Here is a 27,961-nt window from a genome sequence, read left to right as displayed (position 1 = left end):
GCAGGGCCACCTATATCCAGGCACTGTCTCACTGGCTGGGGCAGAACCCAGGAGCAGAATAAAAGGACCGAGGGACAGGACACTTCCATCCACTCACCGCCTGAGACACACAAGGATCTTGTGCTGCCCATCATCCTGGTAAGTGTGCACTGGAGGGAAGAGCAGACTATATGCCAGAGGTGTTAGCAGACTAGATCTGGACAGGAGACAGAGAGGATGGATCCCTCAGCCTTGGACATCCGGCTAGATCATAGAACATGGTGTAGTGTGGGGAATGAGGCAACGGCAGCTGGGCAGACACAAGCCACAGCCTTGGTTCTGAGAGACACTAGAAAGCTCTGGGTATAGTTCAGGTCTGGATAGAACAAAGTTCCTTTATTGTATAGGACCTCTTAGTCCAGGATACTCAAGCACAGAGCACTGCGCATCTGGACAGGTCTCCATGGGAGTGTTGGTTTTTGAAAGCATGCTTCCCTTCCAACCTGCAAATCCAGACTTAGAGTTAGGAATGGTCAACAGATTATTTATCACTTTGTCATGGGAAAGAAAGAGATCCCTGTTCTTAGCTCTGTTCACTGATTTCTGTGACCATGAGGACAGCACAAGGACATTATCTTGCCACCCTTTGCTGAGTAGATGATAATTTGGATACATCTGGCCTCTGGCCTCACAACAGGGGCTAGTGCTCATGGCAGGTGTGAACAGGGTTTACACATTTTCTGTCAGGGGCTGACCATATGCCCTAAGTGTGACAGAAGGGCCTTTGAAAGACTGACCTTAAACCAAAATCACATTCAAGTACTGATAGTTTTTTCCTTTACAATTATTTTTCTGTAAAATAATCCACACAGTGGCACATGTGTGGGGATTAAGAATAGCAGACCTTTCTAGATGTCCCTATATAACCATGCAGTGCTGGAGTCCAGGTAGCAGTATGCTGGGTGCATGGGTTTCTGATGTTCCAATGACATGAGGAACAGGATGGGACCATATGAGTATATTATAAATGAAATGACTGTAGATGGTGTTTCTATGATTATATGAGAGTTGTTGGGTCCAGTATGTGCCTGGTGGTCACAGTCTCTTGTGTCTGACATGTGTGTGACTCTATCACAGCTCCTGACCAGCCACAGGTGAAGATGTCCTGCCAGCAGAACCAGCAGCAGTGCCAGCCTCCTCCCAAGTGCACCCCCAAGTGTCCCCCCAAGTGTCAGACCCCAAAGTGCCCTCCAAAGTGTCCCCCTAAGTGTCCCCCTGTGTCTTCTTGCTGTAGCCTGGGTTCTGGGGGCTGTTGTGGCTCCAGCTCTGGGGGCTGCTGTGGCTCCAGCTCTGGGGGCTGCTGCAGCTCTGGGGATGGTGGCTGCTGCCTGAGCCACCACAGGCCCCGCAGATCTCTGTGTCGCCATCGTCACAGCTCTGGGTGCTGCAGCAGTGGTGGAAGCAATGGGTGCTGTGGCAGCAGTGGTGGCAGCAGTGGCTGCTGTGGCAGCAGTGGTGGCAGCAGTGGCTGCTGTGGCAGTAGTCAGCAGTCTGGGGACTGCTGCTGACATGGCTGAGGAAGAGAGCAGACAAGCCAGGCAGGAGGAACACATGCTCAGAAGACTCATGTGTGATGCTCTGTCACCCCTGTTTCCGCCCTGCCCTGCCTCTGAAATGATGGAATATTATGAGAAATGTTCTGCTGTCTACTCAGAAGACTCTGCCTCTTTGTGTCTTTTTCACAAATAAAAACAGCCTTGACAAGCACTGCAGACAAGACTCTTGTTTTGTTCCCCTCTCAGCATCATCCTTATCCTGATCCCTTAGTCATCTTTCCCTGCACAGAGAGTGGCACTCAGACCTAATGTCCTCTTTTAGACATGTGTGTGCTTCCTAGGACTTCATACCAAGTGCTCCTCTGCATCTGTGTGAACTTCAATCATGTTTTTCACCGTACAGTTGATGTGGAAACTTAGAAATGACAATAGCTCCTAGCAATTATAAGAACTCTGCAAAACCCAGTGTCAAGTATGTTGAAGACCAATGTTCACTGTTAGATGCCTATTAGGAGGATGAAGACTCAACACTCAGATTAAAGGAAGTCAGCACACCAGTCAGTCATTTCTATTTCCACCTCATGTTTATTTTTCCTTTGCTATTGTTTATTCACTTTACAGGCTGTGTAGCCCCCTCCCTCCTCTCATCAAGTAAAACTGGGGCTGAGTTCATCCTCTTTCCTTGTTTTCTTTTATAGCTTTTATCCTTTTATTCTCCCGTTCCCCCTCCATCCCATTTTCCACTAGACTCCTTATGCTTTGCCTGATGTTTGGATGTGAGTCTCAGCATCTTTTTCAAACTGCTGCGGGGAGGAGCCTCTCACATGCAATTGATGCATGCAATCAGACCCAGGGAGAGTGGGGGTGGAGGCACAGAAGACGTGCAGAGAAAAGAGAACCTGTGGGTGGGGAGCCTCTCTGTGAAAAACTGGAGGGGATGGAAGTGAACAGCCACCCACCCACAAAAACTTGGAACCCCAACTTACCCTGCTTACAAGACATGCAGGGATAAAGACAGAACAGATAGATTAGAGATTGAGGGATGGTCCTACCAATGTCTGGCCCAAACCCAGACCCACCCCATGCAACAGAGCCAACCCCAGGCACTAGTAAGGATGCTCCTCTTCATGTTTTTGCTGCTCTCTTGTTAACAAAGTTGTGACCTAGACATGCAGAAACTTACATTGTTTCCATCAGGTCAATGTGTTGCCCTAACTGATGTGTTTTACTATGGGATTGTCTGCACAGCTGACCATTGGCAATGGTTTGATTCCTTCCCCTCTGTTAGTGGCTACGGAAGTCATGACAGATGATGAGCTCATTTGTGGAGAGCGAAATGCTTGCAAATCTTTCTATTTGCCTATTCCCTGAGGCTGAGTTTTGTTTTAAAACAAATCATCGTAGTAGTGCTAAGACAAATTTGACATTGATCTTATAGTCTTCTCGGGTTTTTAAAACTGTTCCTCTTTATTAGTAGGAAGGAAACTTTATTATCATTTTCCTGTTGTCATTTCCATACAGGCACAGTCCCTAAAAATGTAGCAATTGTGCTAACAACCTCCAGCTTCAAGTTTATTTACACACTTGTAAATGTATGTGAGAAAGAATTTATGCCAATGAAAACACATTGGTAAATGTAATTGAAGCACAATAAAGTTCATTAGATGTAATGGTAAATTATTCTTCAAAAATATTTATAGTTGTGTGCCACAAGGTGCATTGTACACACTGTGAACACTGCTGAGAATTCACCACTTGCTATTTGAACAATTTATTTAAAAAAAGCACAGTTTCCCAATAATATATAAATAAAAATGAAATGAACAAAATTTCAACATTAAATTATATGTGGTGTAAATCACCATGGAATTGACAGAAAATTTCATTTGGGAGAAGTATAGTGCATATTTCATCTTCATGCATGTGCACATGTATTTTGATCTAAATTCCATATATGAGAGGAAATGTATAACACTTGTCTTTGTGTGTCTAATGTTTTTAACTTAGTATGATCAGTCTATACTGTATTTTATTCAGGACTGAATACAATTCTTTTGTACACGCATAGCACATTTTCTTTGTGAACACATGATGGACATCTATGTAGGCTCAATATGGTGGCTGTTATCCATATTGCAATGATACATATCAGCCTGCAGGTGTCTCTGTGGTATGCTATTGCCCTTACTGATTGGCAATTTCTCAAACCATCCTTGAATCCCTGAAACCATAGGATCATAGCAAACAAGTTTTATGATAATTTTAAAAATTAGAGTACAAAGTAGCAGGCTTTCTTTTTTTCCATTACATCATTTTCTGATTTCCATTTTTCCTTCCATCCTCTACCACATACCTATGCTTGATCTTTCTAATTACATGTCACCTTCCTAGTTTTAGTAATTGTTGTTATGTGCATATAATTAAAAGTTATACACACACACACACACACACACACACACACACACACACACACACACATTCCTAAATACAAACTTCTTAGCCAATGTAATGTTGTGTGCATATTTTCATAGCTGGCCATTTGGTATTGGATAACTCATTCGCGTGCTTTTCCAAAGGGAAGACTCTGTCTCCCACTCTCAGCCTTCCTTAGCTGCCTGTAGTTCGTTCTGTAGTGTGGAGGCCTCATGAGCTTCCCTCTGTCCACTTGGACTGATTATTGCCGTGCGTGTTCAGTTCGTGTTTAGGCAGCCATGCTGGTGAGACATGTGGGTAAAGTCTATGATGTTACTAGCAGGCACATTCTCATAGCAAACCCCTGACCATCTGACTGCTACAACTTTTCATCTACTACTGTATAATCATAGCAGAGCCTTCATAAGTGCTGGAGCCTTTACGCATATGTGTCAGGTGGGACTGGGCTTCACAATCTGCATTTGGATTGGCTGTGATTCTTCTCTGATGGTCTCTTTCTGTATTGGAGAGAAGTTTTCTTAATGATTTGAGAGACCCCCACCTAGCCACAAATATTTGGAGTGTAGTTGTGGGTTACTCTGATTGGTGTAAAATTTCCTCCAGGACTAGCCAATGGTCAGAACATTCTCCACAGTTGAGTGGAGAGTGGGGTATGACTTTCTCACGTACTCTGATGCCTCACATTTGACCATGTCCCCTGGAGGGGGAGACTTGGTGGCACTCAGAGGAAGGACAGCAGGTTACCAAGAAGAGACTTGATACCATATGAGCATATACAGGGGGAGGTAATCCCCCTCAGGAACAGTCATAGGGGAGGGGAATAAGGGGAAAATGGGAGGGAGGGAAGAATGGGAAGATACAAGGAATGGGATAACCATTGAGATGTAACAAGAATAAATTAATAAAAAATTTTTTCTCCAGGATTCATGACCTCACTAGGCCTGAGTCAATGTCTGGGATTCAGTGCCAGGCAACATATTCCTCATGCTGAAGGGTTGTTAATTGTAAATAAAGACATTAGAGAAACTCAAGCCACACGTGTCACTACTTCAAACATGAAGTTGTGATGTCGTTCATGATTCCGAGCATAGGAACCATAGGACTCATGGTTGCTTCCATCCTTTGGAAGCTTGCGTGGAGCCTTTGTGTATCGTGAACAGCAGTACTCCATGAGGTGGCGTTCACGCCCATTCCAGTTCAGTTGCCCATGGTCCCTGCCTCTGAAACGCATGGTGTCAATAGTGATGGGACCTTACTTTCCATCTGGGTGGTGAAAGCGAGGTTAGTGACATGGCCTGTGTGACTGGGGACTACAGGGAACAACAACTACAAGCACAGGCTCTCATGCCTGGCATTGGTTGTTTTTTGGTGGTTTTAGGCTCTTGGAGGGATCTTTGTCAGCCCACATGAGAAACTTTCATTTGATATATATATATATATATCAACATGTGCTATAGGTTGCTTGAATAATTAGACAATATTAGGAGTCCTTAACAGTTTTTCTGAAATCCTTACTGTTACTTTACCATCCTCCCTTTGTCTTCCCTATAATCTCCCTCCTCTTCTTTAATTAAGGTCCCCAACTTTTCTCCATTTGCCTGACATCATAAGTTGCACACTTCTATTCCCGTCTCTATTGCTCCCTCAACACTATACCCTGCAATGATCTTCTTTGACTTTCCTGGTTTATAGATTTACTCCAGGACATGTGCTCTCACAGGAGAATCTGGAGTAAGAGCCTCAGATGAGATAGAATATGTGGCCTCTGCCTTTCTGGGTCTGGCTTACTTACTCAGTATGATTGTTTTCCTACTTCATCCTTTAAGCTCAGAAGGACTTGGTATCATTTTTCCCCTGCAGAACAGCATTTCATAGTGAATCTTTAAAAAAAAAACTGTTTAGTGGTTCAAAGATATTTAGTTTGTTTCCGTTCCTTAGTGCCTTAGTTAGGGTTTTTACTGTTCTGATGGAACGCCATGAACAGAACACTAATTGTGGAGAACATGGTTTGTCTGGCTGACAGGTCCACGCTACAGTTCATTATTGAAGGATGTCAGATCAGCATCTGAAAAGGGCAGGACTCCGGAGGCAGCAGCTGATGCAGAATCCATGGAAGGGTGCTGCTTACTGGCTTGTTTCCTCTGCCTTGCTCAGCCTGGTTTCTTATGAACTCTGACCACCGGCCTTAGGATGGCAGCACCCACAGTGGACTGGGGCCTCCCGTTCTGATCCGTAATGTCTTACAGCTGGGTCTGATGGAGGCATTTCCTCAGCTGAGACTCCTTCCTGTTGGTTCGAGCTTGTGTCAATTTGACCTACAACCAGCCAGTACACTAGTTATTGTGAATGAAGCTGCAGAGAACACGGCTGGGCAGATTCTGTGGTGGCTGTACCAGTCTGCAGTCACATCAACAGAGAGTGGGGTCTTGTTTTCCTCCTTGTGCCTCTAGAGTTGTTCGTATTGTTTTGTTGATCTTTGCCATCCTGACTGGTGTAAGATGAAATCTTTACATTGTTTTCATTTCATATCTCTAACATGTAGAGATGATGAACATGTTTTTTGAGGTATTTCTTAGCATGTTTTAAATTTCTTTTTCTTTTCTTTTTCCTTTTGTCTTTTGAGCACTTTCTGTTCAAGTCCAAAGACCATTTTCCAGGTTGACAGTAATTGTTTCTTTTATTCTTTGTGTGTTGAATTGTTTATATATTGTGGATAGCAATCCTCTGTCAGATGTATATTTGGAAAAGCTTGTTTCTTATTCCTTGTGTGTTAGCTTTACCCTGTTACTTCCTTCCTCAGCTATACAGAAGATTTTTAGTTTTGTGAAATCCCCTCTGTCAACTGTGGGCCTTGACTCTTGTGCTAATGGTCTTGTATTCAATATGACGTTTCTGCACCTATATCATATAAAGTACTACATTTTTTCCTGTCATTTTCAGTGTTTCATGTTTCACATTTCAGTCTCTGATTTAGAGTTCATTTTTTTTCCTGCAAGGGGAAACATATAGGTCTCGTTTTCTTTTTCTGCACAGGACATCCTGTTTTCCCAGCACCATTTTTTTCTTCCAGGTTATGTCTTTAGCTCCTTTGTCATATGGTAAATTGATGAAGTTACATGAACCCATTTTTTTTTTGTTTTTATCTTGTTCCATTGTTCTCCGTTCATGTTTTTGTGCCACTACAATATTTTGATTACTATGACTCTGTAATATAGATGAAGATATGGAACGGCCACCCAGTCAGGTCCTTTTTGCTCAGGATTGTTGTGGCCATATGGGATCTTCTGTGAGTCTCTGCGAATTTTAGGATACTTTAAAATATTCCATTTCTGTGTAAACGAGAGAGGGACTCTGACTGAGGTTGCATTGAGTTAGTAAATAGCTTTTGTTGGAATGGGCATTTTCTGTAGTGATCTCTTTTTTGTAGCGATGCTTTTGTTTTGATCCCAAGTGTGGGATGTGAGGCAGGCTTGAGAGATGACACAGGGTGTTTGTCTGCTAGAAGAGGAACTGCCTCTCGCGGGGGCGTGGTCTGTGCCAGCTGATAAACATCCCAGGTTTGACCCTGGGACAAGATAAATTATGAGACTGAAACCAGAGTCTTGGCTCATGGCATTTCGCATCGCTTTGCATCATTTGGCTGCTCATGGCTCTTCTTTGAGATGCAGAAGAGAGAAGAGATGCAGAGAAAACACTTTGATGCTCCAGGTTTCCAGCTGCTGTGGTAGTGGTCCCTTCTGCTGAATGTCTGGTTTGCTGTTTCACAGGTCTTCTGGAATCCTGACAATGAGGAGAGGAATTGCTCCAAGGAACTGAGTCTAAAAAGGGCTGCATGTCCTCTGCACATTAACCTCTTCTCTCTGATGTAGAGGAGGTAGGGCAGAAGGGGGAATAGGCATGAAAGAATCCAAAATTAAGTAGGTTTCTAAATAAAAATCAAAGCCTACCATTTTTCAATATTAATTCTCTCAGTCTATGAGCATGAGAGTTTATGGAAGAGAATACATGGGGGGCAGTGAACATGAGGGCTATTTGAGGGGGCATGTGGGAACTCATTTGAGTAGAAGCTTCATATGTATATATATATATCGGCACATAACAGCCTGTGTCATCTCAGAACCCCAACCCTGCTGAGTGCCATATAAGTGTCCATGGTCGTCGGCCAGTTAGCTTCTTTCTCCCCCATCTGCCTGGAGAGAAAGCCTTGGTAGTTTGATCCTTAATAAACCTCTTTCTGCCCATGAAGTGGTCTCATTCAGTGATCTCACTGCTTCCTCGCTTACAGTATCTACTGCACATCTCAGCACTGAAAAACATTTGGCTTGAACCTCCAGAGACCTTTTTCATGTGGCCACAGTGTCTGTGAGTTCATGTGTGTTTCAGTCATGTTGACTCTAGAATAGATGCTTTCTTTTTCATCTCCCATCCCCACTGCCTTTTACATTCTTTCTTCCTCCTCTTCTGCAGAGCTCCCTGACCCGTGAGAGGAGGGATTGGGTGAAACTCTCTCACTTAGGCCTGAGTATTCAAAAGTCTCTGGCTCTCAGTACACTGTCCCAATGTCGGTCTCTGTATCAGTTCCTATCCCTTGCCAGAAGACGTTTCTCTAAGGAAAACAATCATCTATGGCTATAGCATATTGAGCAAAGGAGTCATGTAGTTGCAATGTTGCATTAGTAATACAGTAGTATTTGATATTTCCCTCTATCCATGAATACTCTAATCTCTGGCTCTTAGCCAGCCAAGCAGTATCAAGCATGGGACCAATCCCATGTTGTCATCCTTGAATCTCATCAGATAACCCTGGGTTATTTCCTCAGTGCATATGCCACTGTTCCACCAGAGCATTTCACAAGCAGATCACACTGTAGATAGAAGGAATGTTCCTGAAAGGCGTTTACCATTCTCCTCTGTGGCCTGCAGATCACTTCCACTACCATGAGTAATAGCCATAGGGGGAAAGATTCCACTTAGGCATCAGCAAGGTTTCTCCGGGTTGAGTGAAACATGGAGGTATTGTCTTAGGTAATACAGCCTTAACATCAGTTTATAAAAAAAGAACAGATGGTCTTAGCAAACCCTTGAGTTCTTTGTGGCTTTCCATGGAAACACTTAAGCAAAGAACTAAGTTATATGTAACCCATTTCTGTCATTGATAGTTCGACATGTCTTCTTGGAGCTCTGTTGCCCTCAGGATTTATGACCCTGTGTCCAGATGCCCTGGACTGAAGTATGAGACCTTTAAAGCAGGTAAAGTGAGGTTTGGGGTCAATGGAAATCTGCCTTATGAAATTGCTGAGGAATGCAGAATTTAGGCTTCAGTTTACCTAATAACATTTTTTACTGTTACCTGGTTAGTGTCCTTCTGTTTAAGACATTGTCACTAGCACTGCCATTTGAGGGGTGGTGATGAACGCTTTGAACCTCAGAGACTGGAGTCCCCTGTCCTCTCACAGAATCTATCTCCTAATGTCATCAATTAGCCAAGGAAAAATTAGTTTTCTCTAATGAATTAGCACTTGATATAAAAAAATCACACTTAAGGGCAAGCTGTATGCCTAGCAGTAAATGAAAGGGACAAAAAGAACTCAGTGACATTTTTGGAGATATTTAGTTTTATTGTTTTTAAATATATTTTTTAGTTTACTTAATTTTTGTTTAAACTGGGTCTGTGATTCTGAGTTTTTATGTTTGTGTGTGTGTGTGTGTGTGTGTGTGTGTGTGTGTGTTTGTGTGTGTGTGTGTGTGTTTGGTTTCCTGGGGCTTTTCTTTTGTTTTTTATTCTGTTTATTAATTTAGTTTTGATGTTTTATTTATTATTTATTTACATATTTATTTACTTTGCTCATTTTCTGAGGTAAAAGAGAAGGAATATATAGTGTTCAAAAGGTGAGGAAGTGGAGGAATATGTGGAAGGAGACAAAAAGTTGTTCAGAATAGATTGTAAGAAAACACTTATTTTCAACTAAAAAACTGAAAGCTAAAATGAGTTTATTCAAAAACAACTTTGCATGTTTTTGATTCTGCCTATGAAGTACATAGAAAAGCAAATTTCTGGCTTGAATTGTTTCTGCTTAGAGTTCACTGTGTTCTCTCACATTGCAGGAGATGGGGAAAATGCCTATGTAGAAACACCTGACACCCCAATCTCAGAAGGTCAACAGTTAACTAGTTATGTAACCCATATTGGCTTGAGGTCTAGGTCTCCAGAGCTGACACTCAAGGCTTGCTCCTAGTCTCCTTTCAGCTAGCGTGCTACTCACACAGACCTATGCTCAGGCAGGTCAGCTGAGGACCTGGGTGTTGTCTCCCTCAGAGGTAGAAGTGTGGACTAGCTGGCATCTCAGCCACATCATCCTACAAGTGCCAAGGTGAGCCACGCACAACTCCGTTGGGGAAATCGGGAATCAGTTCTGGCCTCTCCCTGTTGCTCAGCCTTTTGGAACAACCTGAGTAGGGAAATAAAGTCACATCAGATGAGACAGTGAAGCATTTCCCAATGTCATGTGCCTCAGCGGTGAGGTTCCTTTGTGGTGACCCAAGTCCTTAGGAGTATCTGTTCCTAAGCTTCCACATCTATGAAGATGCTAGTTAGAGGCTTAGACGTCACCAGAATCTACAGGATGAATGTGTTCAACTAGTGACGTTAAGAAAAACATAAACCTTCAGAAAAGTTTAGGAATCCATCATGACTGCATTAAACATCATGGATTAAGGGAAAAATTAAGGCAGAACTAAGCTGCATTATACAGGCACCTAAACGTTATAACATACATGTGAGAGAAAATCATAACCAAAGAACAGAAAATAACAACATTCCCCTAAGAATAAACTTCAGAGAAGGTTGGAAACGCTGGAGGAGAAGTCGCAGAAAAGGATTTTGTCATGACGATCTTTATTCCTGTTAAGTGCCAAATAATCCCAAAAAATTCCAGAGTCCATCAGCATTTAAGGAGAAGAGATTTTGTCACATAGTTTGGGTTTTCCTTGCCTCTTCTCACTGACATATTTAGGTTAAGGGTACTCTTAAAGCATGACTCCTTACAACCACATCTTTGCATAATTAATCACAGCTATTTCTATAAAATCCTGAAAAGAACAATAAGTTCAAATTTTTGACTTCATAAACAGCCTGTGGACATGTAGAACAGGAGTAAAATCAGAGACACAGAGCGAACAGTGGTCCAGTGGCCACAGAAACCCATTCTTGTCAATTACTAACAAGTGATTCTTTTTAATATATCCTGCATGGCCCTGTCACCCGTGTTTCCTCCCATGCAGGAGTAGACTGACAACACCTCACAGCATGTGGTCTGTTCTGGGTTGTCTTTTGTAGGTGAACAGCGTCATTCCCTCCACACCATGTGGACCCTTTCCCTCATTTTCTTCTTATTAATGCGCCATGTGTGACCTCACCAGGAATAGCATGCAGGTTCCGTGAGAGAGATGTGCTGGCGTCAACAGCTTACTTAGCAATACTGAAAAATTAAACACTTACGTTTATATTCCTAAAATAGAATTAAAGGTAAATTCACAAAATACCCAATTTAAAAATATTTGCCAAGAGAAATGCAAAATGCAAAGAAACAGACAAAAATAAGGAAATATACTCAGGTAACAACCACTGCTTTATAATTATCAATGCATATTACATTTGCACATTTTTTGTTTTCTTGTGACATTTTCATGCATATTATTCATTAACATCTCCATCTTCTTTTACCTAATGTTTTCAGATGTAAGAATATTATTTTTAATTGTGTATTCATATGTGTGTGAGACGGTGTGTGGGTGTGTGTATATGTGTGTGTGTCAGTTTCTGTGTCTGTATGTGTTGTTTGTGTTAGTCTCTTTCCATGTGTGTGTATGTATATGTTATCTGAGTTGGTGTGTGTTGTCTGTGTGTTGTTGTGCGTGTGTCTGTGTCTATGCCTCTATTTGGGCCAGTGTGTATATGAGTGTGCATGTTTGTTTGTGTGTGTGATTGTAACTTTGAGTTATTAGGAGGGAATTAGATGCCCTGAAGCTTAGGTTATTGCTGGTTGTGAACGGAACTATATAGAAGCAAACTCAGAGCCTCTATAAGAGAAGTAAGCATTCTTCACCGATGAGCCATCTCTTAACTGCTGTGCTTAAACAGCACATGTCTCACTCCATATTTAGCAGCCTGCACATATGTCTGTTGTGAAGACTTTTCCATGATGTTCCATTTCTGTGAGACATTTTTATCTGTGTTTGGAAATTTCATTCATTTTCATATATTCATGTACAGTACACATTACCTGTAATATTCTATTGTAGTAGCTTAAATGGGAAAAAAATCACAGCCTATAAGACTTTCAGAACCACACTTTAACATATCTTGGTGCCATCATGTGGTGTTTACTGTTGTGGATGTCTGATGTGCACCCACATAGGCACAACTGGGAATCTGCATGGATGCAAGCAGACATGCAAGGCACCTCTTATTAGCCCAAGATGGACCACAAGTTGCACATATCACTGTAAGAACCAGTAGAAAAGGAGGAGGTTGGAGAAATGGTTGGGCCTAAAGCACGTCCTCTGTAGGAATGCCAGGCTGAAGGATCCAGGAATCCACTTCCTCCCCACATGCCTGAGCCATGCTCTAAGGTAGATGCAGTGTTACTTGGCTGCAAGGAGTCAGGCTGCTGAGGTATAACTGATCATCACCAGTCACAAGACCATGTGGGTGTCAGGAGGCAGGGCCACCTATATCCAGGCACTGTCTCACTGGCTGGGGCAGAACCCAGGCTCAGAATAAAAGGACTGAGGGACAGGACACTTCCATCCACTCTCCGACTGAGATACCCAAGCATCCTGTGCTGCCCATCATCCTGGTAAGTGGGCACTGGAGGGAAGAGCAGACTATTTGCCAGAGGTGTTGGCAGACTAGATCTGACAGGAGACAGAGAGGATGGATCCCTCAGCCTTGGACATGCGGCTAGATCATAGAACATGGTGAAGTGTGGGGAGTGAGGCAACGGCAGCTGGGCAGACACAAGCCACAGCCTTGGTTCTGAGAGACACTGGAAAGCTCTGGGTATATTTTATGTCTGGATAGAACAAAGTTCCTTCAGTGTATAGGACCTCTTAGTCCAGGATACTCAAGCACAGACCTCTGTGCATCTGGACAGGTCTCCACGGAGGTGTTGGTTTTTGAAAGCATGCTTCCCCTCTTACCTGCAAATCAAGACTTATAGTTAGGAATGGTCAACAGATTATTTATCACTTTGTCATGGGAAAGAAAGAGATCCCTGCTTCTGAGATCTGTTCACTGATTTCTCTCACCAAGAGGACAGCACTAGTAGGACATTATCTTGCCACCCTTAGCTGAACAGATGATAATTTGGATACATCTGGCCTTGTCCTCAGGAAGAGGCTAGTGCTCCCAGGGCAGGTCTGAAGAGGATTTACACATTTTTCTGTCAGGAGCTGACCATATGCCCTAAGTGTGACAGAAGGGACTTTGAAAGACTGACCTTAAACCAAAATCACATTCAAGTACTGATAGTTTTTTTCCTTTACAATTATTTTTCTGTAAAATAATCCACACAGTGGCACATGTGTGAGGACTAAGAATAGCAGATCTTTCTAGATGTCCCTAGATATCCATGCAGTGCTGGACTCCAGGTGCAGTATGCTGGGTGCATGGGTTTCTGATGTTCCAATGACATGAGGAACAGAATGGGACCATATGAGTATATTATAAATGAAATGGCTGTAGATGGTGTTTCTATGATTATCAATGACAGTTGTTGGGTCCAGTATGTACCTGGTGGCCACAGTCTCTTGTGTCTGACATGTGTGTGACTCTATCACAGCTCCTGACCAGCCACAGGTGAAGATGTCCTGCCAGCAGAACCAGCAGCAGTGCCAGCCTCCTCCCAAGTGCACCCCCAAGTGTCCCCCCAAGTGTCAGACCCCAAAGTGCCCTCCAAAGTGTCCCCCTAAGTGTCCCCCTGTGTCTTCTTGCTGTAGCCTGGGTTCTGGGGGCTGCTGTGGCTCCAGCTCTGGGGGCTGCTGTGGCTCCAGCTCTGGGGGCTGCTGCAGCTCTGGGGGTGGTGGCTGCTGCCTGAGCCACCACAGGCCCCGCAGATCTCTGCGTCGCCATCGTCACAGCTCTGGGTGCTGCAGCAGTGGTGGCAGCAGTGGCTGCTGTGGCAGCAGTGGTGGCAGCAGTGGCTGCTGTGGCAGTAGCCAGCAGTCTGGAGACTGCTGCTGACCTGGCTGAGGAAGACAGCAGACAAGCCAGGCCGGAGGAACACATGCTCAGAAGACTCATGTGTGATTCTCTGTCTCCCCTGCTTCCCGACCTGCCCTGCCTCTGAAATGATGGAATATTATGGGAAATGTTCTGCTGTCTACTCAGAAGACTCTGCCTCTTTGTGTCTTTTTCACAAATAAAAACACCCCTGACAAGCACTGCAGACAAGACTCTTGCTTTGTTCCCCTCTCAGCATCATCCTCATCCTGATCCCTTAGTCATCTTTCCCTGCATACAGAGAGTGGCACTCAGACCTAATGTCCTCTTTTAGACATGTGTGTGCTTCCTAGGACTTCATACCAAGTGCTCCTCTGCATCTGTGTGAACTTCAATCATGTTTTTCACCGTACAGTTGATGTGGAAACTTAGAAATGACAATAGCTCCTAGCAATTATAAGAACTGTTCAAAACCCAGGGTCAAGTGTGTTGAAGACCAATGTTCACTATTAGATGCCTATTAGGAGGATGAAGACTCAACACTCAGATTAAAGGAAGTCAGCACACCAGTCAGTCATTTCTATTTCCACCTCATGTTTATTTTTCCTTTGCTATTGTTTATTCACTTTACAGGCTGTGTAGCCCCCTCCCTCCTCTCATCAAGTAAAACTGGGGCTGAGTTCATCCTCTTTCCTTGTTTTCTTTTATAGCTTTTATCCTTTTATTCTCCCGTTCCCCCTCCATCCCATTTTCCACTAGACTCCTTATGCTTTGCCTGATGTTTGGATGTGAGTCTCAGCATCTTTTTCAAACTGCTGCTGGGAGGAGCCTCTCACATGCAATTGATGCATGCAATCAGACCCAGGGAGAGTGGGGGTGGAGGCACAGAAGACGTGCAGAGAAAAGAGAACCTGTGGGTGGGGAGCCTGTCTGTGAAAAACTGGAGGGGATGGAAGTGAACAGCCACCCACCCACAAAAACTTGGAACCCCAACTTACCCTGCTTACAAGACATGCAGGGATAAAGACAGAACAGATAGATTACAGATTTAGGGATGGTCCTACCAAAGCCTGGCCCAAACCCAGACCCACCCCATGCAACAGAGCCAACCCCAGGCACTAGTAAGGATGCTTCTCTTCATGTTTTTGCTGCTCTCTTGTTCACAAAGTTGTGACCTAGACATGCAGAAACTTACATTGTTTCCATCAGGTCAATTTGCTGCTCTAACTGATGTGTTACACTATGGGAATGTCTGCACAGCTGACCATTGGCAATGGTTTGATTCCTTCCCCTCTGTTAGTGGCTATGGATGTCCTGACAAATAATGAGCTCATTTGTGGAGAGTGAAATGCTTGCAAACCTTTCTACGTGCCTATTTCCTGCATCTGAGTTTTGCTTTGGAACATGTCACCGTAGTAGTGCTAAGACAAATTTGACTTTCATCTTGTAGTGTTCTCGGGTTTCTAAATCTGTCCCTCTTTATTAGTAGGAAGGAAATTTTCTTATCATTTTCCTGTTGTCATTTCCATACAGGCATAGTTCCTAAAAATGTAGTAATTTGTGCTAACAACCTCCAGGTTCAAGTTTATTTACACACTTGTAAATATATGGGGAAAAGACCTTATGGCAGTGAAAACACATTGGTAAATGTAATTGAAGCACAATAGAATTCATTAAATGTAATGGTAAATTATTCTTGAAAAAATTTATAGTTGTGTGCCACAAGGAGCATTGTACACACTGTGAGCACTGCTGAGAACTCAACACTTGCTATTTGGACAATTTATGAAATAGCGCAGCTTCCCTATAATATATAAATAAAAATGTAATGAACAAAATTTCAATATTTAATTATATGTGGTGGAAATCACCATGGAACTGACAGAAAATTTTATTTGAAGGAAGTATAGTGCATATTTCATCTTCATGCATGTGCACATGTATTTCGATCTAAATTCCATATATGTGAGGAAACGTGTAATGCTTGTCTTTGTGTGTCTAATATTTTTAAGTTACTGTGATCTGTCTAGCCCTTATTCTGCAAGTGACTTACCTTATTTTTTTTTTTTTTTACGATTGAGTACAATTCTTTTGTACACACACAGTACATTTTCTTTGTCAACACATGGTGGACATCTAGGTTGGCTCTATATGGTGGCTATTATCCATATTGCAATGATACCTATCAGCCTGCAGGTGTCTCTGTGGTATGCTATTGCAGTTACTGATTAGCAACTTCTCAACCATCCTTGAATCCCTGAAACCATAGGATCATAGTAAACTATTTCGTTATGGTGCTCCATTTCCAATCTTTTAATATTATTTATTAATTCATTAGATTTTCTCACATAAATGGAGTTTGGTAATATTCATCCCATTTATTCCTACTAAATCCTTACATGTCCCCTGCCTAATGTCCTCCTGTATCCAAGTTCTCTTCTTGTTTGATTTATGCAAAGGGGGTCCAGTCTGTACTGGCTCCAAACTCCTGAGTGTGGTGCTATTCTCTGAGGCAAGTCCAGGCTACTCGTGGCCACACCCTTATAGAAATCGGACTCTTATACCCGACGTCATCAACTGTCTGTATCCACTCACCTTGGAGGCAAACGCAGCTGTTGAGATTCCTGAGAGAACCACTCTTGTCATATCCACAAGGCAATGTTTTGCTTTGGTCCTACCTGCCTCTGACTCTCATAATGTGTTTACAATCTCTTCCTAAATGGTCCATGAGTATAAGGATCCGTAGATGTCTCATTAGTGGTGGATCAATCTGCTGACATTAATGTGCTGCACTTTGATGAGCTTTGATGCTTTATAGTAACCATTGTCCACTTGACAAAAATATATTATTCTGATAAGATCTAAAGACACATTGGTCTCTTGCATAGAGTTAAATATTATAGGAATGTTTGGTGTAACAAAGTTCCTCAAGTAATCTATGATAATTGTCCTAGAGCTGTTAGTCAAAGATGTCTCAGAGATGACCAAACAAACAAACAAACAAAACAAAACAAAAACTCTTGCCATTGTTTTGGGTCTTGCATCGTAAGCTGTTAAGAACTTTTTGCTGAAAATAAAACTTTTTTTTTTAAAGAGATACACTGAGGACATTTTCTCCTGTGGGCTCCCTTTCATGTTTCAAAGAGTTTCTGTCCAAGCTCTTCATAGGTGGGAAAAAAGTCATCATAAATATTATCCAGCTGTGAACCCTGTGATATACAATAATTAGAGCTGTGGTTTAATAGGCCCATTGGTACAGTAGTGGCATATACGTTATGAGGGTAGCCAAACATTTCCTGTTATGATTAAGACCACTAAGAGTGTGTGCTTTATGTATTATTTTACCAAATAAAATGTTTGTGTCTGTGTTCCCTGTGGAGTTGATTTTTAATAATATTTTATTGTGTTCTTATCTGGTTTTCCGATATTTTTAAAATTAAAGTACAAAGTAGCAGGCTTTCTTTCTTTTGCATCATCTTCTGATTTGCTCTTTTCCTTCCACCCTCTACCACATACCTACTCTTGAGTTTTATAAATACATGTCACCCTCGTAGTTTTAGTAATTGTTGTTACATGCATATAATTAAAAGTACATATATATTCCTAAATACAAACTTCTTGGCCAATGTAATGTTGTGTGCATATTTTCTTTTCTTTTTGTGTGTATGTGTGTGTGTGTGTGTATGTATTTTTATAGCTGGCCATTTGGTATTGGATAACTCATTGGTGTCCTTTTCCAGAGGGAAGACTCTATCTCCCACTCTCAGCTTTCCTTAGTTGCCTGTAGTTCGTTCTGTAGTGTTGAGGCCTCATGAGTTTCCCTCCATCCACTTTAACTGTTTATTACTGTGCGTGTTCAGTTCATGTTTAGGCAGCCATGCTGATGAGACATTGTGGGTACAGTCTATGATGTTACTAGGAGGCACATTCACATAGCAAACCCCTGACCATCTGACTGCTACAACTTTTCACCTACTACTGTATAATCATAGCAGAGCCTTCATAACTGCTGGAGCCTTTAGCATATGTATCAGGTGGGACTGGTCTTCACATTCTGCATTTGGATTGGCTGTGATTCTTCTTTGATGGTCTCTCTCTGTATTGGAGAGAACTTTTCTTAATAGTTTGAGAGATCATGCCTATGCACAAATATTTGGAGTGTAGTTGTGGATTATTCTGATTGCTGTAAAATTTCCTCCAGGATTTGTGACCTCACTAGGCCTGAGTCAGTGTCTAGGATTCAGTGCCAGGCAACATATTCCTCATGCTAAAGGGTTGTTAATTGTAAATAAAGACATTAGAGAAACTCAATCCACACGTGTCACTACTTCAAACATGAGGTTCATGATTGCGAGCATAGGAACCATAGGACTCATGGTTGCTTCCATCCTTTGGAAGCTTGCGTGGAGCCTTTGTGTATCGTGAACAGCAGTACTCCATGAGGTGGCGTTCACGCCCATTCCAGTTCAGTTGCCCATGGTCCCTGCCTCTGAAACGCATGGTGTCAATAGTGATGGGACCTTGCCTTCCATCTGTGTGGGGAAAGCGAGGTTAGTGACATGGCCTGTGTGCCTGGGGACTACAGGGAACAACAGCTACAAGCACAGGCTCTCATGCCTGGCATTGGTGTTTTGAGGTGGTGTTAGGCTCTTGGAGGGATCTTTGTCAGCCCACATGAGAAACTTTCATTTGATATATATATATCAACATGTGCTATAGGTTGCTTCAATAATTAGTCAATATTAGGAGTCCTTAACAGTTTTTCTGAAATCCTTACTGTTACTTTACCATCCTCCCTCTGTCTTCCCAATAATCTCCCTCCTCTTCTTTAATTAAGGTCCCCAACTTTTCTCCATTTGCCTGACATCATAAGTTGCACACTTCTATTCCCGTCTCTATTGCTCCTCCAACACTACACCCTGCAATGATCTTCTTTGACTTTCCTGGTTTATAGATTTACTCCAGGACATGTGCTCTCCAGGAGAATCTGGAGTAAGAGCCTCAGATGAGATAGAATATGTGGCCTCTGCCTTTCTGGGTCTGGCTTACTTACTCAGTATGATTTTTTTCCTACTTCATCCTTTAAGCTCAGAAGGACTTGGTATCATTTTTCCCCAGCAGAACAGCATTTCATAGTGAATCTTAAAAAAAAACTATCTGTTTAGTGGTTCAAAGATATTTAGTTTGTTTCTGTTCCTTAGTGCCTTAGTTAGGGTTTTTACTGTTCTGATGGATCGCCATGAACAGAACACTAGTTGTGGAGAACATGGTTTGTCTGGCTGACAGGTCCACGCTACAGTTCATTATTGAAGGATGTCAGATCAGCATCTGAAAAGGGCAGGACTCCGGAGGCAGCAGCTGATGCAGAATCCATGGAAGGGTGCTGCTTACTGGCTTGTTTCCTCTACCTTGCTCAGCCTGGTTTCTTATGAACTCTGACCACCGGCCTTAGGATGGCAGCACCCACAGTGGACTGGGGCCTCCCATTCTGATCCGTAATGTCTTACAGCTGGGTCTGATGGAGGCATTTCCTCAGCTGAGGCTCCTTCCTCCCTGTTGGTTCGAGCTTGTGTCAATTTGACCTACAACCAGCCAGTAACACTAGTTATTGTGAATGAAGCTGCAGAGAACACGGCTGGGCAGATTCTGTGGTGGCTGTACCAGTCTGCAGTCACATCAACAGAGAGTGGGGTCTTGTTTTCCTCCTCCTGCCTCTAGAGTTGTTCGTATTGTTTTGTTGATCTTTGCCACTCTGACTGGTGTAAGAGGAAATCTTTACATTGTTTTCATTTCATATCTCTAACATGTAGAGATGATGAACATGTTTTTAAGGTATTTCTTAGCATGTTTTAAATTTCTTTTTCTTTTCTTTTTCCTTTTGTCTTTTGAGCACTTTCTGTTCAAGTCCAAAGACCATTTTCCAGGTTGACAGTAATTGTTTCTTTTATTCTTTGTGTGTTGAATTGTTTATATATTGTGGATAGCAATCCTCTGTCAGATGTATATTTGGAAAAGCTTGTTTCTTATTCCTTGTGTGTTAGCTTTACCCTGTTACTTCCTTCCTCAGCTATACAGAAGATTTTTAGTTTTGTGAAATCCCCTCTGTCAATTGTGGGCCTTGATTCTTGTGCTAATGGTCTTGTATTCAATATGACGTTTCTACACCTATATCATATAAAGTACTACATTTTTTCCTGTCATTTTCAGTGTTTCATGTTTCACATTTCAGTCTCTGATTTAGAGTTCATTTTTTTTCCTGCAAGGGGAAACATATAGGTCTCGTTTTCTTTTTGTGCACAGGACATCCTGTTTTCCCAGCACCATTTTTTTCTTCCAGGTTATGTCTTTAGCTCCTTTGTCATATCTTAAATTGATGAAGTTACATGAACCCATTTTTTTTTTGTTTTTATCTTGTTCCATTGTTCTCCGTTCATGTTTTTGTGCCACTACAATATTTTGGTTACTATGACTCTGTAATATAGATGAAGATATGGAACGGCCACCCAGTCAGGTCCTTTTTGCTCAGGATTGTTGTGGCTACATGGGATCTTCTGTGAGTCTCTGCGAATTCTAGGATACTTTAAAATATTCCATTTCTGTGTAAATGAGAGAGGGACTCTGACTGAGGTTGCACTGAGTTAGTAAATAGCTTTTGTTGGAATGGGCATTTTCTGTAGTGATCTCTTTTTTGTAGCGATGCTTTCGTTTTGATCCCAAGTGTGAGATGTGAGGCAGGCTTGAGAGATGACACAGGGTGTTTGTCTGCTAGAAGAGGAACTGCCTCTCGCGGGGGCATGGTCTGTGCCAGCTGATAAACATCCCAGGTGGGACCCTGGGACAAGATAAATTAAGAGACTGAAACCAGAGGCTTGGCGCATGGCACTTCGCATTGCTTTGCATCATTTGGCTGCTCATGGCTCTGCTTTGAGATGCAGAAGAGAGAAAAGGTGCAGAGAAAACACTTTGATGCTCCAGGTTTCCAGCTGCTGTGGTAGTGGTCCCTTCTGCTGAATGTCTGGTTTGCTGTTTCACAGGTCTTCTGGAATCCTGACAATGAGGAGAGGAATTGCTCCAAGGAACTGAGTCTAAAAAGGGCTGCTTCTCCTCTGCACATTAACCTCTTCTCTCTGATGTAGAGGAGGTAGGGCAGAAGGGGGAATAGGCATGAAAGAATCCAAAATTAAGTAGGTTTGTAAAGAAAAATCAAAGCCTACCATTTTTCAATATTAATTCTCTCAGTCTATGAGCATGAGAGTTTATGGGAGAGAATACATGGGCAGCAGTGAACATGAGGTCTATTTGAGGGGGCATGTGGGAACTCATTTGAGTAGAAGCTTCATATGTATATATATATGGGCACATAACAGCCTGTGTCATCTCATAACCCCAACCCTGCTGAGTGCCATATAAGTGTCCATGGTCGTCGGCCAGTTAACCTCTTTCTCCCCCATCTGCCTGGAGAGAAAGCCTTGGTAGTTTGATCCTTAATAAACCTCTTTCTGCCCATGGAGTGGTCTCATTCAGTGATCTCACTGCTTCCTTGCTGACAGTATCTACTGCACATCTCAGCACTGAAAAACATTTGGCTGGAACCTCCAGAGACCTTTTTCATGTGGCCACAGTGTCTGTGAGTTCATGTGTGTTTCAGTCTTGTGGACTCTGGAATAGATGCTTTCTTTTCCATCTCCCATCCCCACTGTCTTTTACATTCTTTCTTCCTCCTCTTCTGCAGAGCTCCCTGACCCATGAGAGGAGGGATTGGGTGAAACTCTCTCACTTAGGCCTGAGTATTCAAAAGTCTCTGGCTCTCAGTACACTGTCCCAATGTCGGTCTCTGTATCAGTTCCTATCCCTTGCCAGAAGACGTTTCTCTAAGGAAAACAATCACCTATGGCTATAGCATATTGATCAAAGGAGTCATGTAGTTGCAATGTTGCATTAGTAATACAGTAGTATTTGATATTTCTCTCTATCCATGAGCACTCTAATCTCTGGCTCTTCGCCAGCCAAGCAGTATCATGCATGGGACCAATCCCATGTTGTCATCCTTGAATCTCATCAGATAACCCTGGGCTATTTCCTCAATGCATATGCCACTGTTCCACCAGGGCATTTCACAAGCAGATCACACTGTAGATGGGAAGCAATGTTCCTGACAGGCGGTTACCATTCTCCTCTGTGGCCTGCAGATCACTTCCACTACCATGAGTAATAGCCATAGGGGGAAAGATTCCACTCAGGCACCAGCAAGGTTTCTCCGGGTTCAGTGAAATATGGAGGTATTGTCTTAGGTAATACAGCCTTAACATCAGTTTATAAAAAAAGAACAGATGGTCTTAGCAAACCCTTGAGTTCTTTGTGGCTTTCCATGGAAACACTTAAGCAAAGAACTAAGTTATATGTAACCCATTTCTGTCATTGATAGTTCGACTTGTCTTCTTGGAGCTCTGTCTCCCTCAGGATTTATGACCCTGTGTCCAGATACCATGGACTGAAGTATGAGACCTTTAAAGCAGATAAAGTGAGGTTTGGGGTCAATGGAAATCTGCCTTATGAAATTGCTGAGGAATGCAGAATTTAGGCTTCTGTTTACCTAATAACATTTTTTTTCTGTTACCTGGTTAGTGTCCTTCTGTTTAAGACATTGTCACTAGCACTGACATTTGAGAGGTGATGTGTTCCACTTTGAACCTCAGAGACTAGAGTCCCCTGTTCTCTCACAGAATCTATCTCCTAATGTCATCAATTAGCCAAGGAAAAATTAGTTTTCTCTAATGAATTAGCACTTAATATAAAAAAATCACACTTAAGGGCAAGCTGTATGCCTAGCAGTAAATGAAAGAGACAAAAAGAAGTCAGTGACATTTTTGGAGATATTTAGTTTCAATGTGTTTAAATATATTTTTTAGTTTACTTAATTTTTGTTTAAACTAGGTCTGTGATTCTGAGTTTTTATGTTTGTGTGTGTGTGTGTGTGTGTGTGTGTGTGTGTGTGTGTGTGTGTGTGTGTTTGGTTTCCTGGGGATTTTCTTTTGTTTTTTATTCTGTTTATTAATTTTGTGTTGATGTTTTATTTATTATTTATTTACATATTTATTTACTTTGCTCATTTTCTGAGGTAAAAGAGAAGGAATATATAGTGTTCAAAAGGTAAGGAAGTGGAGGAATATGTGGACGGAGACAAAAAGTTGTTCAGAATAGATTGTAAGAAAACACTTATTTTCAACTAAAAAACTGAAAGCTAAAATGAGTTTATTCAAAAACAACTTTGCATGTTTTTGATTCTGCCTATGAAGTACATAGAAAAGCAAATTTCTGGCTTGAATTGTTTCTGCTTAGAGTTCACTGTGTTCTCTCACATTGCAGGAGATGGGGAAAATGCCTATGTAGAAACACCTGACACCCCAATCTCAGAAGGTCAACAGTTAACTAGTTATGCTACCCATATTGGCTTGAGGCCTAGGTCTCCAGAGCTGACACTCAAGACTTGCTTCTAGTCTCCTTCCAGCTAGCGTGCTACTCACACAGACCTATGCTCAGGCAGGAGACCAGCTGATGACCTGGGTGTTGTCTCCCTCAGAGGTAGAAGTGTGGACTAGCTGGCATCTCAGCCACATCATCCTACAAGTGCCAAGGTGAGCCATGCACAACTCCGTTGGGGAAATTGGGAATCAGTTCTGGCCTCTCCCTGTTGCTCAGCCTTTTGGAACAACCTGAGTAGGGAAATAAAGTCACACCAGATGAGACAGTGAAGTATTTCTCAATGTCATGTGCCTCAGCGGTGAGGTTCCTTTGTGGTGACCCAAGTCCTTAGGAGTATCTGTTCCTAAGCTTCCACATCTATGAAGATGCTAGTTAGAGGCTTAGACGTCACCAGAATCTACAGGATGAATGTGTTCAACTAGTGACGTTAAGAAAAACATAAACCTTCAGAAAAGTTTAGGAATCCATCATGACTGCATTAAACATCATGGATTAAGGGAAAAATTAAGGCAGAACTAAGCTGCATTATACAGGCACCTAAACGTTATAACATACATGTGAGAGAAAATCATAACCAAAGAACAGAAAATAACAACATTCCCCTAAGAATAAACTTCAGAGAAGGTGGGAAACGCTGGAGGTGAAGTCGCAGAAAAGGATTTTGTCATGATGCTCTTTATTCCTGTTAAGTGCCAAATAATCCCAAAAAATTCCAGAGTCCATCAGCATTTAAGGAGAAGAGATTTTGTCACATAGTTTGGGTTTTCCTTGCCTCTTCTCACTGACATTTTTAGGTTAAGGGTCCTCTTAAAGCATGACTCCTTACAACCACATCTTTGCATAATTAATCACAGCTATTTCTATAAAATCCTGAAAAGAACAATAAGTTCAAATTTTTGACTTCATAAACAGCCTGTGGACATGTAGAATAGGAGTAAAATCAGACCCACAGAGCGAACAGTCGTCCAGTGGCCACAGAAGCCCATTCTTGTCAATTACTAACGAGTGATTCTTTTTAATATATCCTGCATGGCCCTGTCACCCGTGTTTCCTCCCATGCAGGAGTAGACTGACAACACCTCACAGCATGTGGTCTGCTCTGGGTTGCCTTTTGCAGGTGAAGAGCATCATTCCCTCCACACCACGTGGGTCCTTTATCTCATTTTCTTCTTATTAATGTGCCATGTGTGACCTCACCAGGAATAGCATGCAGGTTCCATGAGAGAGATGTGCTGGCGTCAACAGCTTACTTAGCAATACTGAAAAATTAAACACTTACGTTTATATTCCTAAAATAGAATTAAAGGTAAATTCACAAAATACCCAATTTAAAAATATTTGCCAAGAGAAATGCAAAATGCAAAGAAACAGACAAAAATAAGGAAATCTACTCAGGTAACAACCACTGCTTTATAATTATCAATGCATATTACATTTGCACATTTTTTGTTTTCTTGTGACATTTTCATGCATATTATTCATTAACATCTCCATCTTCTTTTACTTAACGTTTTCAGATCTAAGAATATTATTTTTAATTGTGTATTCATATGTGTGTGAGACGGTGTGTGGGTGTGTGTATATGTGTGTGTGTCAGTTTCTGTGTCTGTATGTGTTGTTTGTGTTAGTCTCTTTCCCTGTGTGTGTATGTATATGTTATCTGAGTTGGTGTGTGTTGTCTGTGTGTTGTTGTGCGTGTGTCTGTGTCTATGCCTCTATTTGGGCCAGTGTGTATATGAGTGTGCATGTTTGTTTGTGTGTGTGATTGTAACTTTGAGTTATTAGGAGGGAATTAGATGCCCTGAAGCTTAGGTTATTGCTGGTTGTGAACGGAACCATTTAGAGGCAAACTCAGAGCCTCTACAAGAGAAGTAAGCATTCTTCACCGATGAGCCATCTCTTAACTGCTGTGCTTAAACAGCACATGTCTCACTCCATGTTTAGCAGTCTGCACATACATCTGTTGTGAAGACTTTTCCATGATGTTCCATTTCTGTGAGACATTTTTACCTGTGTTTTGAAATTTCATTCATTTTCATGTATTCATGTACAGTACACATTACCTGTAATATTCTATCATAGTAGCTTAAATGGGAAAAAATCACAGCCTATAAGACTTTCAGAACCACACTTTAACATATCTTGGTGCCATCATGTGGTGTTTACTGTTGTGGATGTCTGATGTGCACCCACATAGGCACAGCTGGGAATCTGCATGGATGCAAGCAGACATGCAAGGCACCTCTTATTAGCCCAAGATGGACCACAAGTTGCACATATCACTGTAAGAACCAGTAGAAAAGGAGGAGGGTGGAGAAATGGTTGGGCCTAAAGCAGGTCCTCTGTAGGAATGCCAGGCTGAAGGATCCAGGAATCCACTTCCTCCCCACATGCCTGAGCCATGCGCTAAGGTAGATGCAGTGTTACTTGGCTGCAAGGAGTCAGGCTGCTGAGGTATAAGTGGTCATCACCAGTCACAAGACCATGTGGGTGTCAGGAGGCAGGGCCTCCCATATCCAGGCACTGTCTCACTGGCTGGGGCAGAACCCAGGCTCAGAATAAAAGGACTGAGGGACAGGACACTTCCATCCACTCTCCGACTGAGATACCCAAGCATCCTGTGCTGCCCATCATCCTGGTAAGTGTGCACTGGAGGGAAGAGCAGACTATTTACCAGAGGTGTTGGCAGACTAGATCTGACAGGAGACAGAGAGGATGGATCCCTCAGCCTTGGACATCCGGCTAGATCATAGAACATGGTGAAATGTGGGGAGTGAGGCAACGGCAGCTGGGCAGACACAAGCCACAGCCTCGGTTCTGAGAGACACTGGAAGGCTCTGGGTATAGTTCAGGTCTGGATAGAACAAAGTCCCTTCAGTGTATAGGACCTCTTAGTCCAGGATACTCAAGCACAGAGCACTGTGCATCTGGACAGGTCTCCACTGGATGTTGGTTTTTGAAAGCATGCTTCCCTTCCTACCTGCGAATCCAGACTTAGAGTTAGGAATGGTCAACAGATTATTTATCACTTTGTCATGGGAAAGAAAGAGATCCCTGTTCTTAGCTCTGTTCACTGATTTCTCTGACCATGAGGACAGCACAAGTAGGACATTATCTTGCCACACTTTGCTGAGCAGATGATAATTTAGATACATCTGTCCTCTGGCCTCACAACAGGGGCTAGCGCTCCCACGGCAGGTGTGAACAGGGTTTACACATTTTTCTCTCAGGAGCTGACCATATGCCCTAAGTGTGATAGAAGGGCCTTTGAAAGACTGACCTTAAACCAAAATCACATTCAAGTACTGATAGTTTTTTTCCTTTACAATTATTTTTCTGTAAAATAATCTACACAGTGGCCCATGTGTGAGGACTAAGAATAGCAGATCTTTCTAGATGTCCCTAGATATCCATGCAGTGCTGGACTCCAGGTGCAGCATGCTGGGTGCATGGGTTTCTGATGTTCCAATGACATGAGGAACAGAATGGGACCATATGAGTATATTATAAATGAAATGGCTGTAGATGGTGTTTCTATGATTATCAATGACAGTTGTTGGGTCCAGTATGTGCCTGGTGGCCACAGTCTCTTGTGTCTGACATGTGTGTGTCTCTCTCACAGCTCCTGACCAGCCACAGGTGAAGATGTCCTGCCAGCAGAACCAGCAGCAGTGCCAGCCTCCTCCCAAGTGCACCCCCAAATGCCCTCCCAAGTGTCAGACCCCAAAGTGCCCTCCAAAGTGTCCCCCTAAGTGTCCCCCTAAGTGCCCCCCTGTGTCTTCTTGCTGTAGCCTGGGTTCTGGGGGCTGCTGTGGTTCCAGCTCTGGGGGCTGCTGTGGCTCCAGCTCTGGGGGCTGCTGCAGCTCCGGGGGTGGTGGCTGCTGCCTGAGCCACCACAGGCCCCGTAGATCTCTGCGTCGCCATCGTCACAGCTCTGGGTGCTGCAGCAGTGGTGGCAGCAGTGGGTGCTGTGGCAGCAGTGGTGGCAGCAGTGGCTGCTGTGGCAGCAGTGGTGGCAGCAGTGGCTGCTGTGGCAGTAGTCAGCAGTCTGGGGACTGCTGCTGACCTGGCTGAGGAAGACAACAGACAAGCCAGGCATGTGTGATGCTCTGTCTCCCCTGCTTCCCGCCCAGCCCTGCCTCTGAAATGATGGAATATTATGGGAAATGTTCTGCTGTCTACTCAGAAGATTCTGCCTCTTTGTGTCTTTTTCACAAATAAAAACAGCCCTGACCAGCACTGCAGACAAGACTCTTGTTTTGTTCCTCTCTCAGCATCATCCTCATCC

The 27,961-nt window shown here is 42.8% G+C and overlaps 3 protein-coding genes across 4 annotated transcripts; all 3 read left to right on the top strand.

Annotated features, from left to right (window-relative positions):
• Positions 1 to 27,912, top strand: LOC311589935 (late cornified envelope protein 1C-like). 2 transcript variants are annotated; one of them, XR_014776697.1, is made up of 3 exons: positions 1 to 138; positions 1,117 to 1,607; positions 27,769 to 27,912. XR_014776697.1 is itself a non-coding variant. In XM_084768678.1 (2 exons), exon 2 carries the CDS (start codon positions 1,140 to 1,142, stop codon positions 1,545 to 1,547), a length of 408 nt encoding a protein of 135 aa, XP_084624804.1. In that variant the 5' UTR covers positions 1 to 138; positions 1,117 to 1,139; the 3' UTR covers positions 1,548 to 1,750. The 2 variants fall into 2 exon arrangements, 1 of the variants encoding a protein (XP_084624804.1); XM_084768678.1 differs by lacking the exon at positions 27,769 to 27,912 and having other exon boundaries at positions 1,117 to 1,750.
• LOC311589998 (late cornified envelope protein 1E-like) lies at positions 12,689 to 14,411 on the top strand. The gene is made up of 2 exons (XM_084768763.1): positions 12,689 to 12,826; positions 13,811 to 14,411. The coding sequence occupies exon 2, from the start codon at positions 13,834 to 13,836 to the stop codon at positions 14,209 to 14,211; it is 378 nt and encodes a 125-aa protein (XP_084624889.1). The 5' UTR covers positions 12,689 to 12,826; positions 13,811 to 13,833; the 3' UTR covers positions 14,212 to 14,411.
• LOC311589934 (late cornified envelope protein 1E-like) lies at positions 26,173 to 27,912 on the top strand. The gene is made up of 2 exons (XM_084768677.1): positions 26,173 to 26,311; positions 27,296 to 27,912. Exon 2 carries the CDS (start codon positions 27,319 to 27,321, stop codon positions 27,736 to 27,738), a length of 420 nt encoding a protein of 139 aa, XP_084624803.1. The 5' UTR covers positions 26,173 to 26,311; positions 27,296 to 27,318; the 3' UTR covers positions 27,739 to 27,912.
• Positions 27,913 to 27,961: the final 49 nt, after the last annotated feature.

Source organism: Acomys minous (genome assembly GCF_964271855.1).
Source record: "Acomys minous genome assembly, chromosome: 19".
Lineage (NCBI taxonomy): Eukaryota > Metazoa > Chordata > Mammalia > Rodentia > Muridae > Acomys > Acomys minous.
This window is presented reverse-complemented; position numbering and strand designations above follow the sequence as displayed.

Excerpts from the sequence above, each read along its gene's own strand:
- LOC311589935 (XM_084768678.1), top strand. The coding sequence starts at position 1,140 with ATGTCCTGCCAGCAGAACCAGCAGCAGTGCCAGCCTCCTCCCAAGTGC.
- LOC311589998 (XM_084768763.1), top strand. The coding sequence starts at position 13,834 with ATGTCCTGCCAGCAGAACCAGCAGCAGTGCCAGCCTCCTCCCAAGTGC.
- LOC311589934 (XM_084768677.1), top strand. The coding sequence starts at position 27,319 with ATGTCCTGCCAGCAGAACCAGCAGCAGTGCCAGCCTCCTCCCAAGTGC.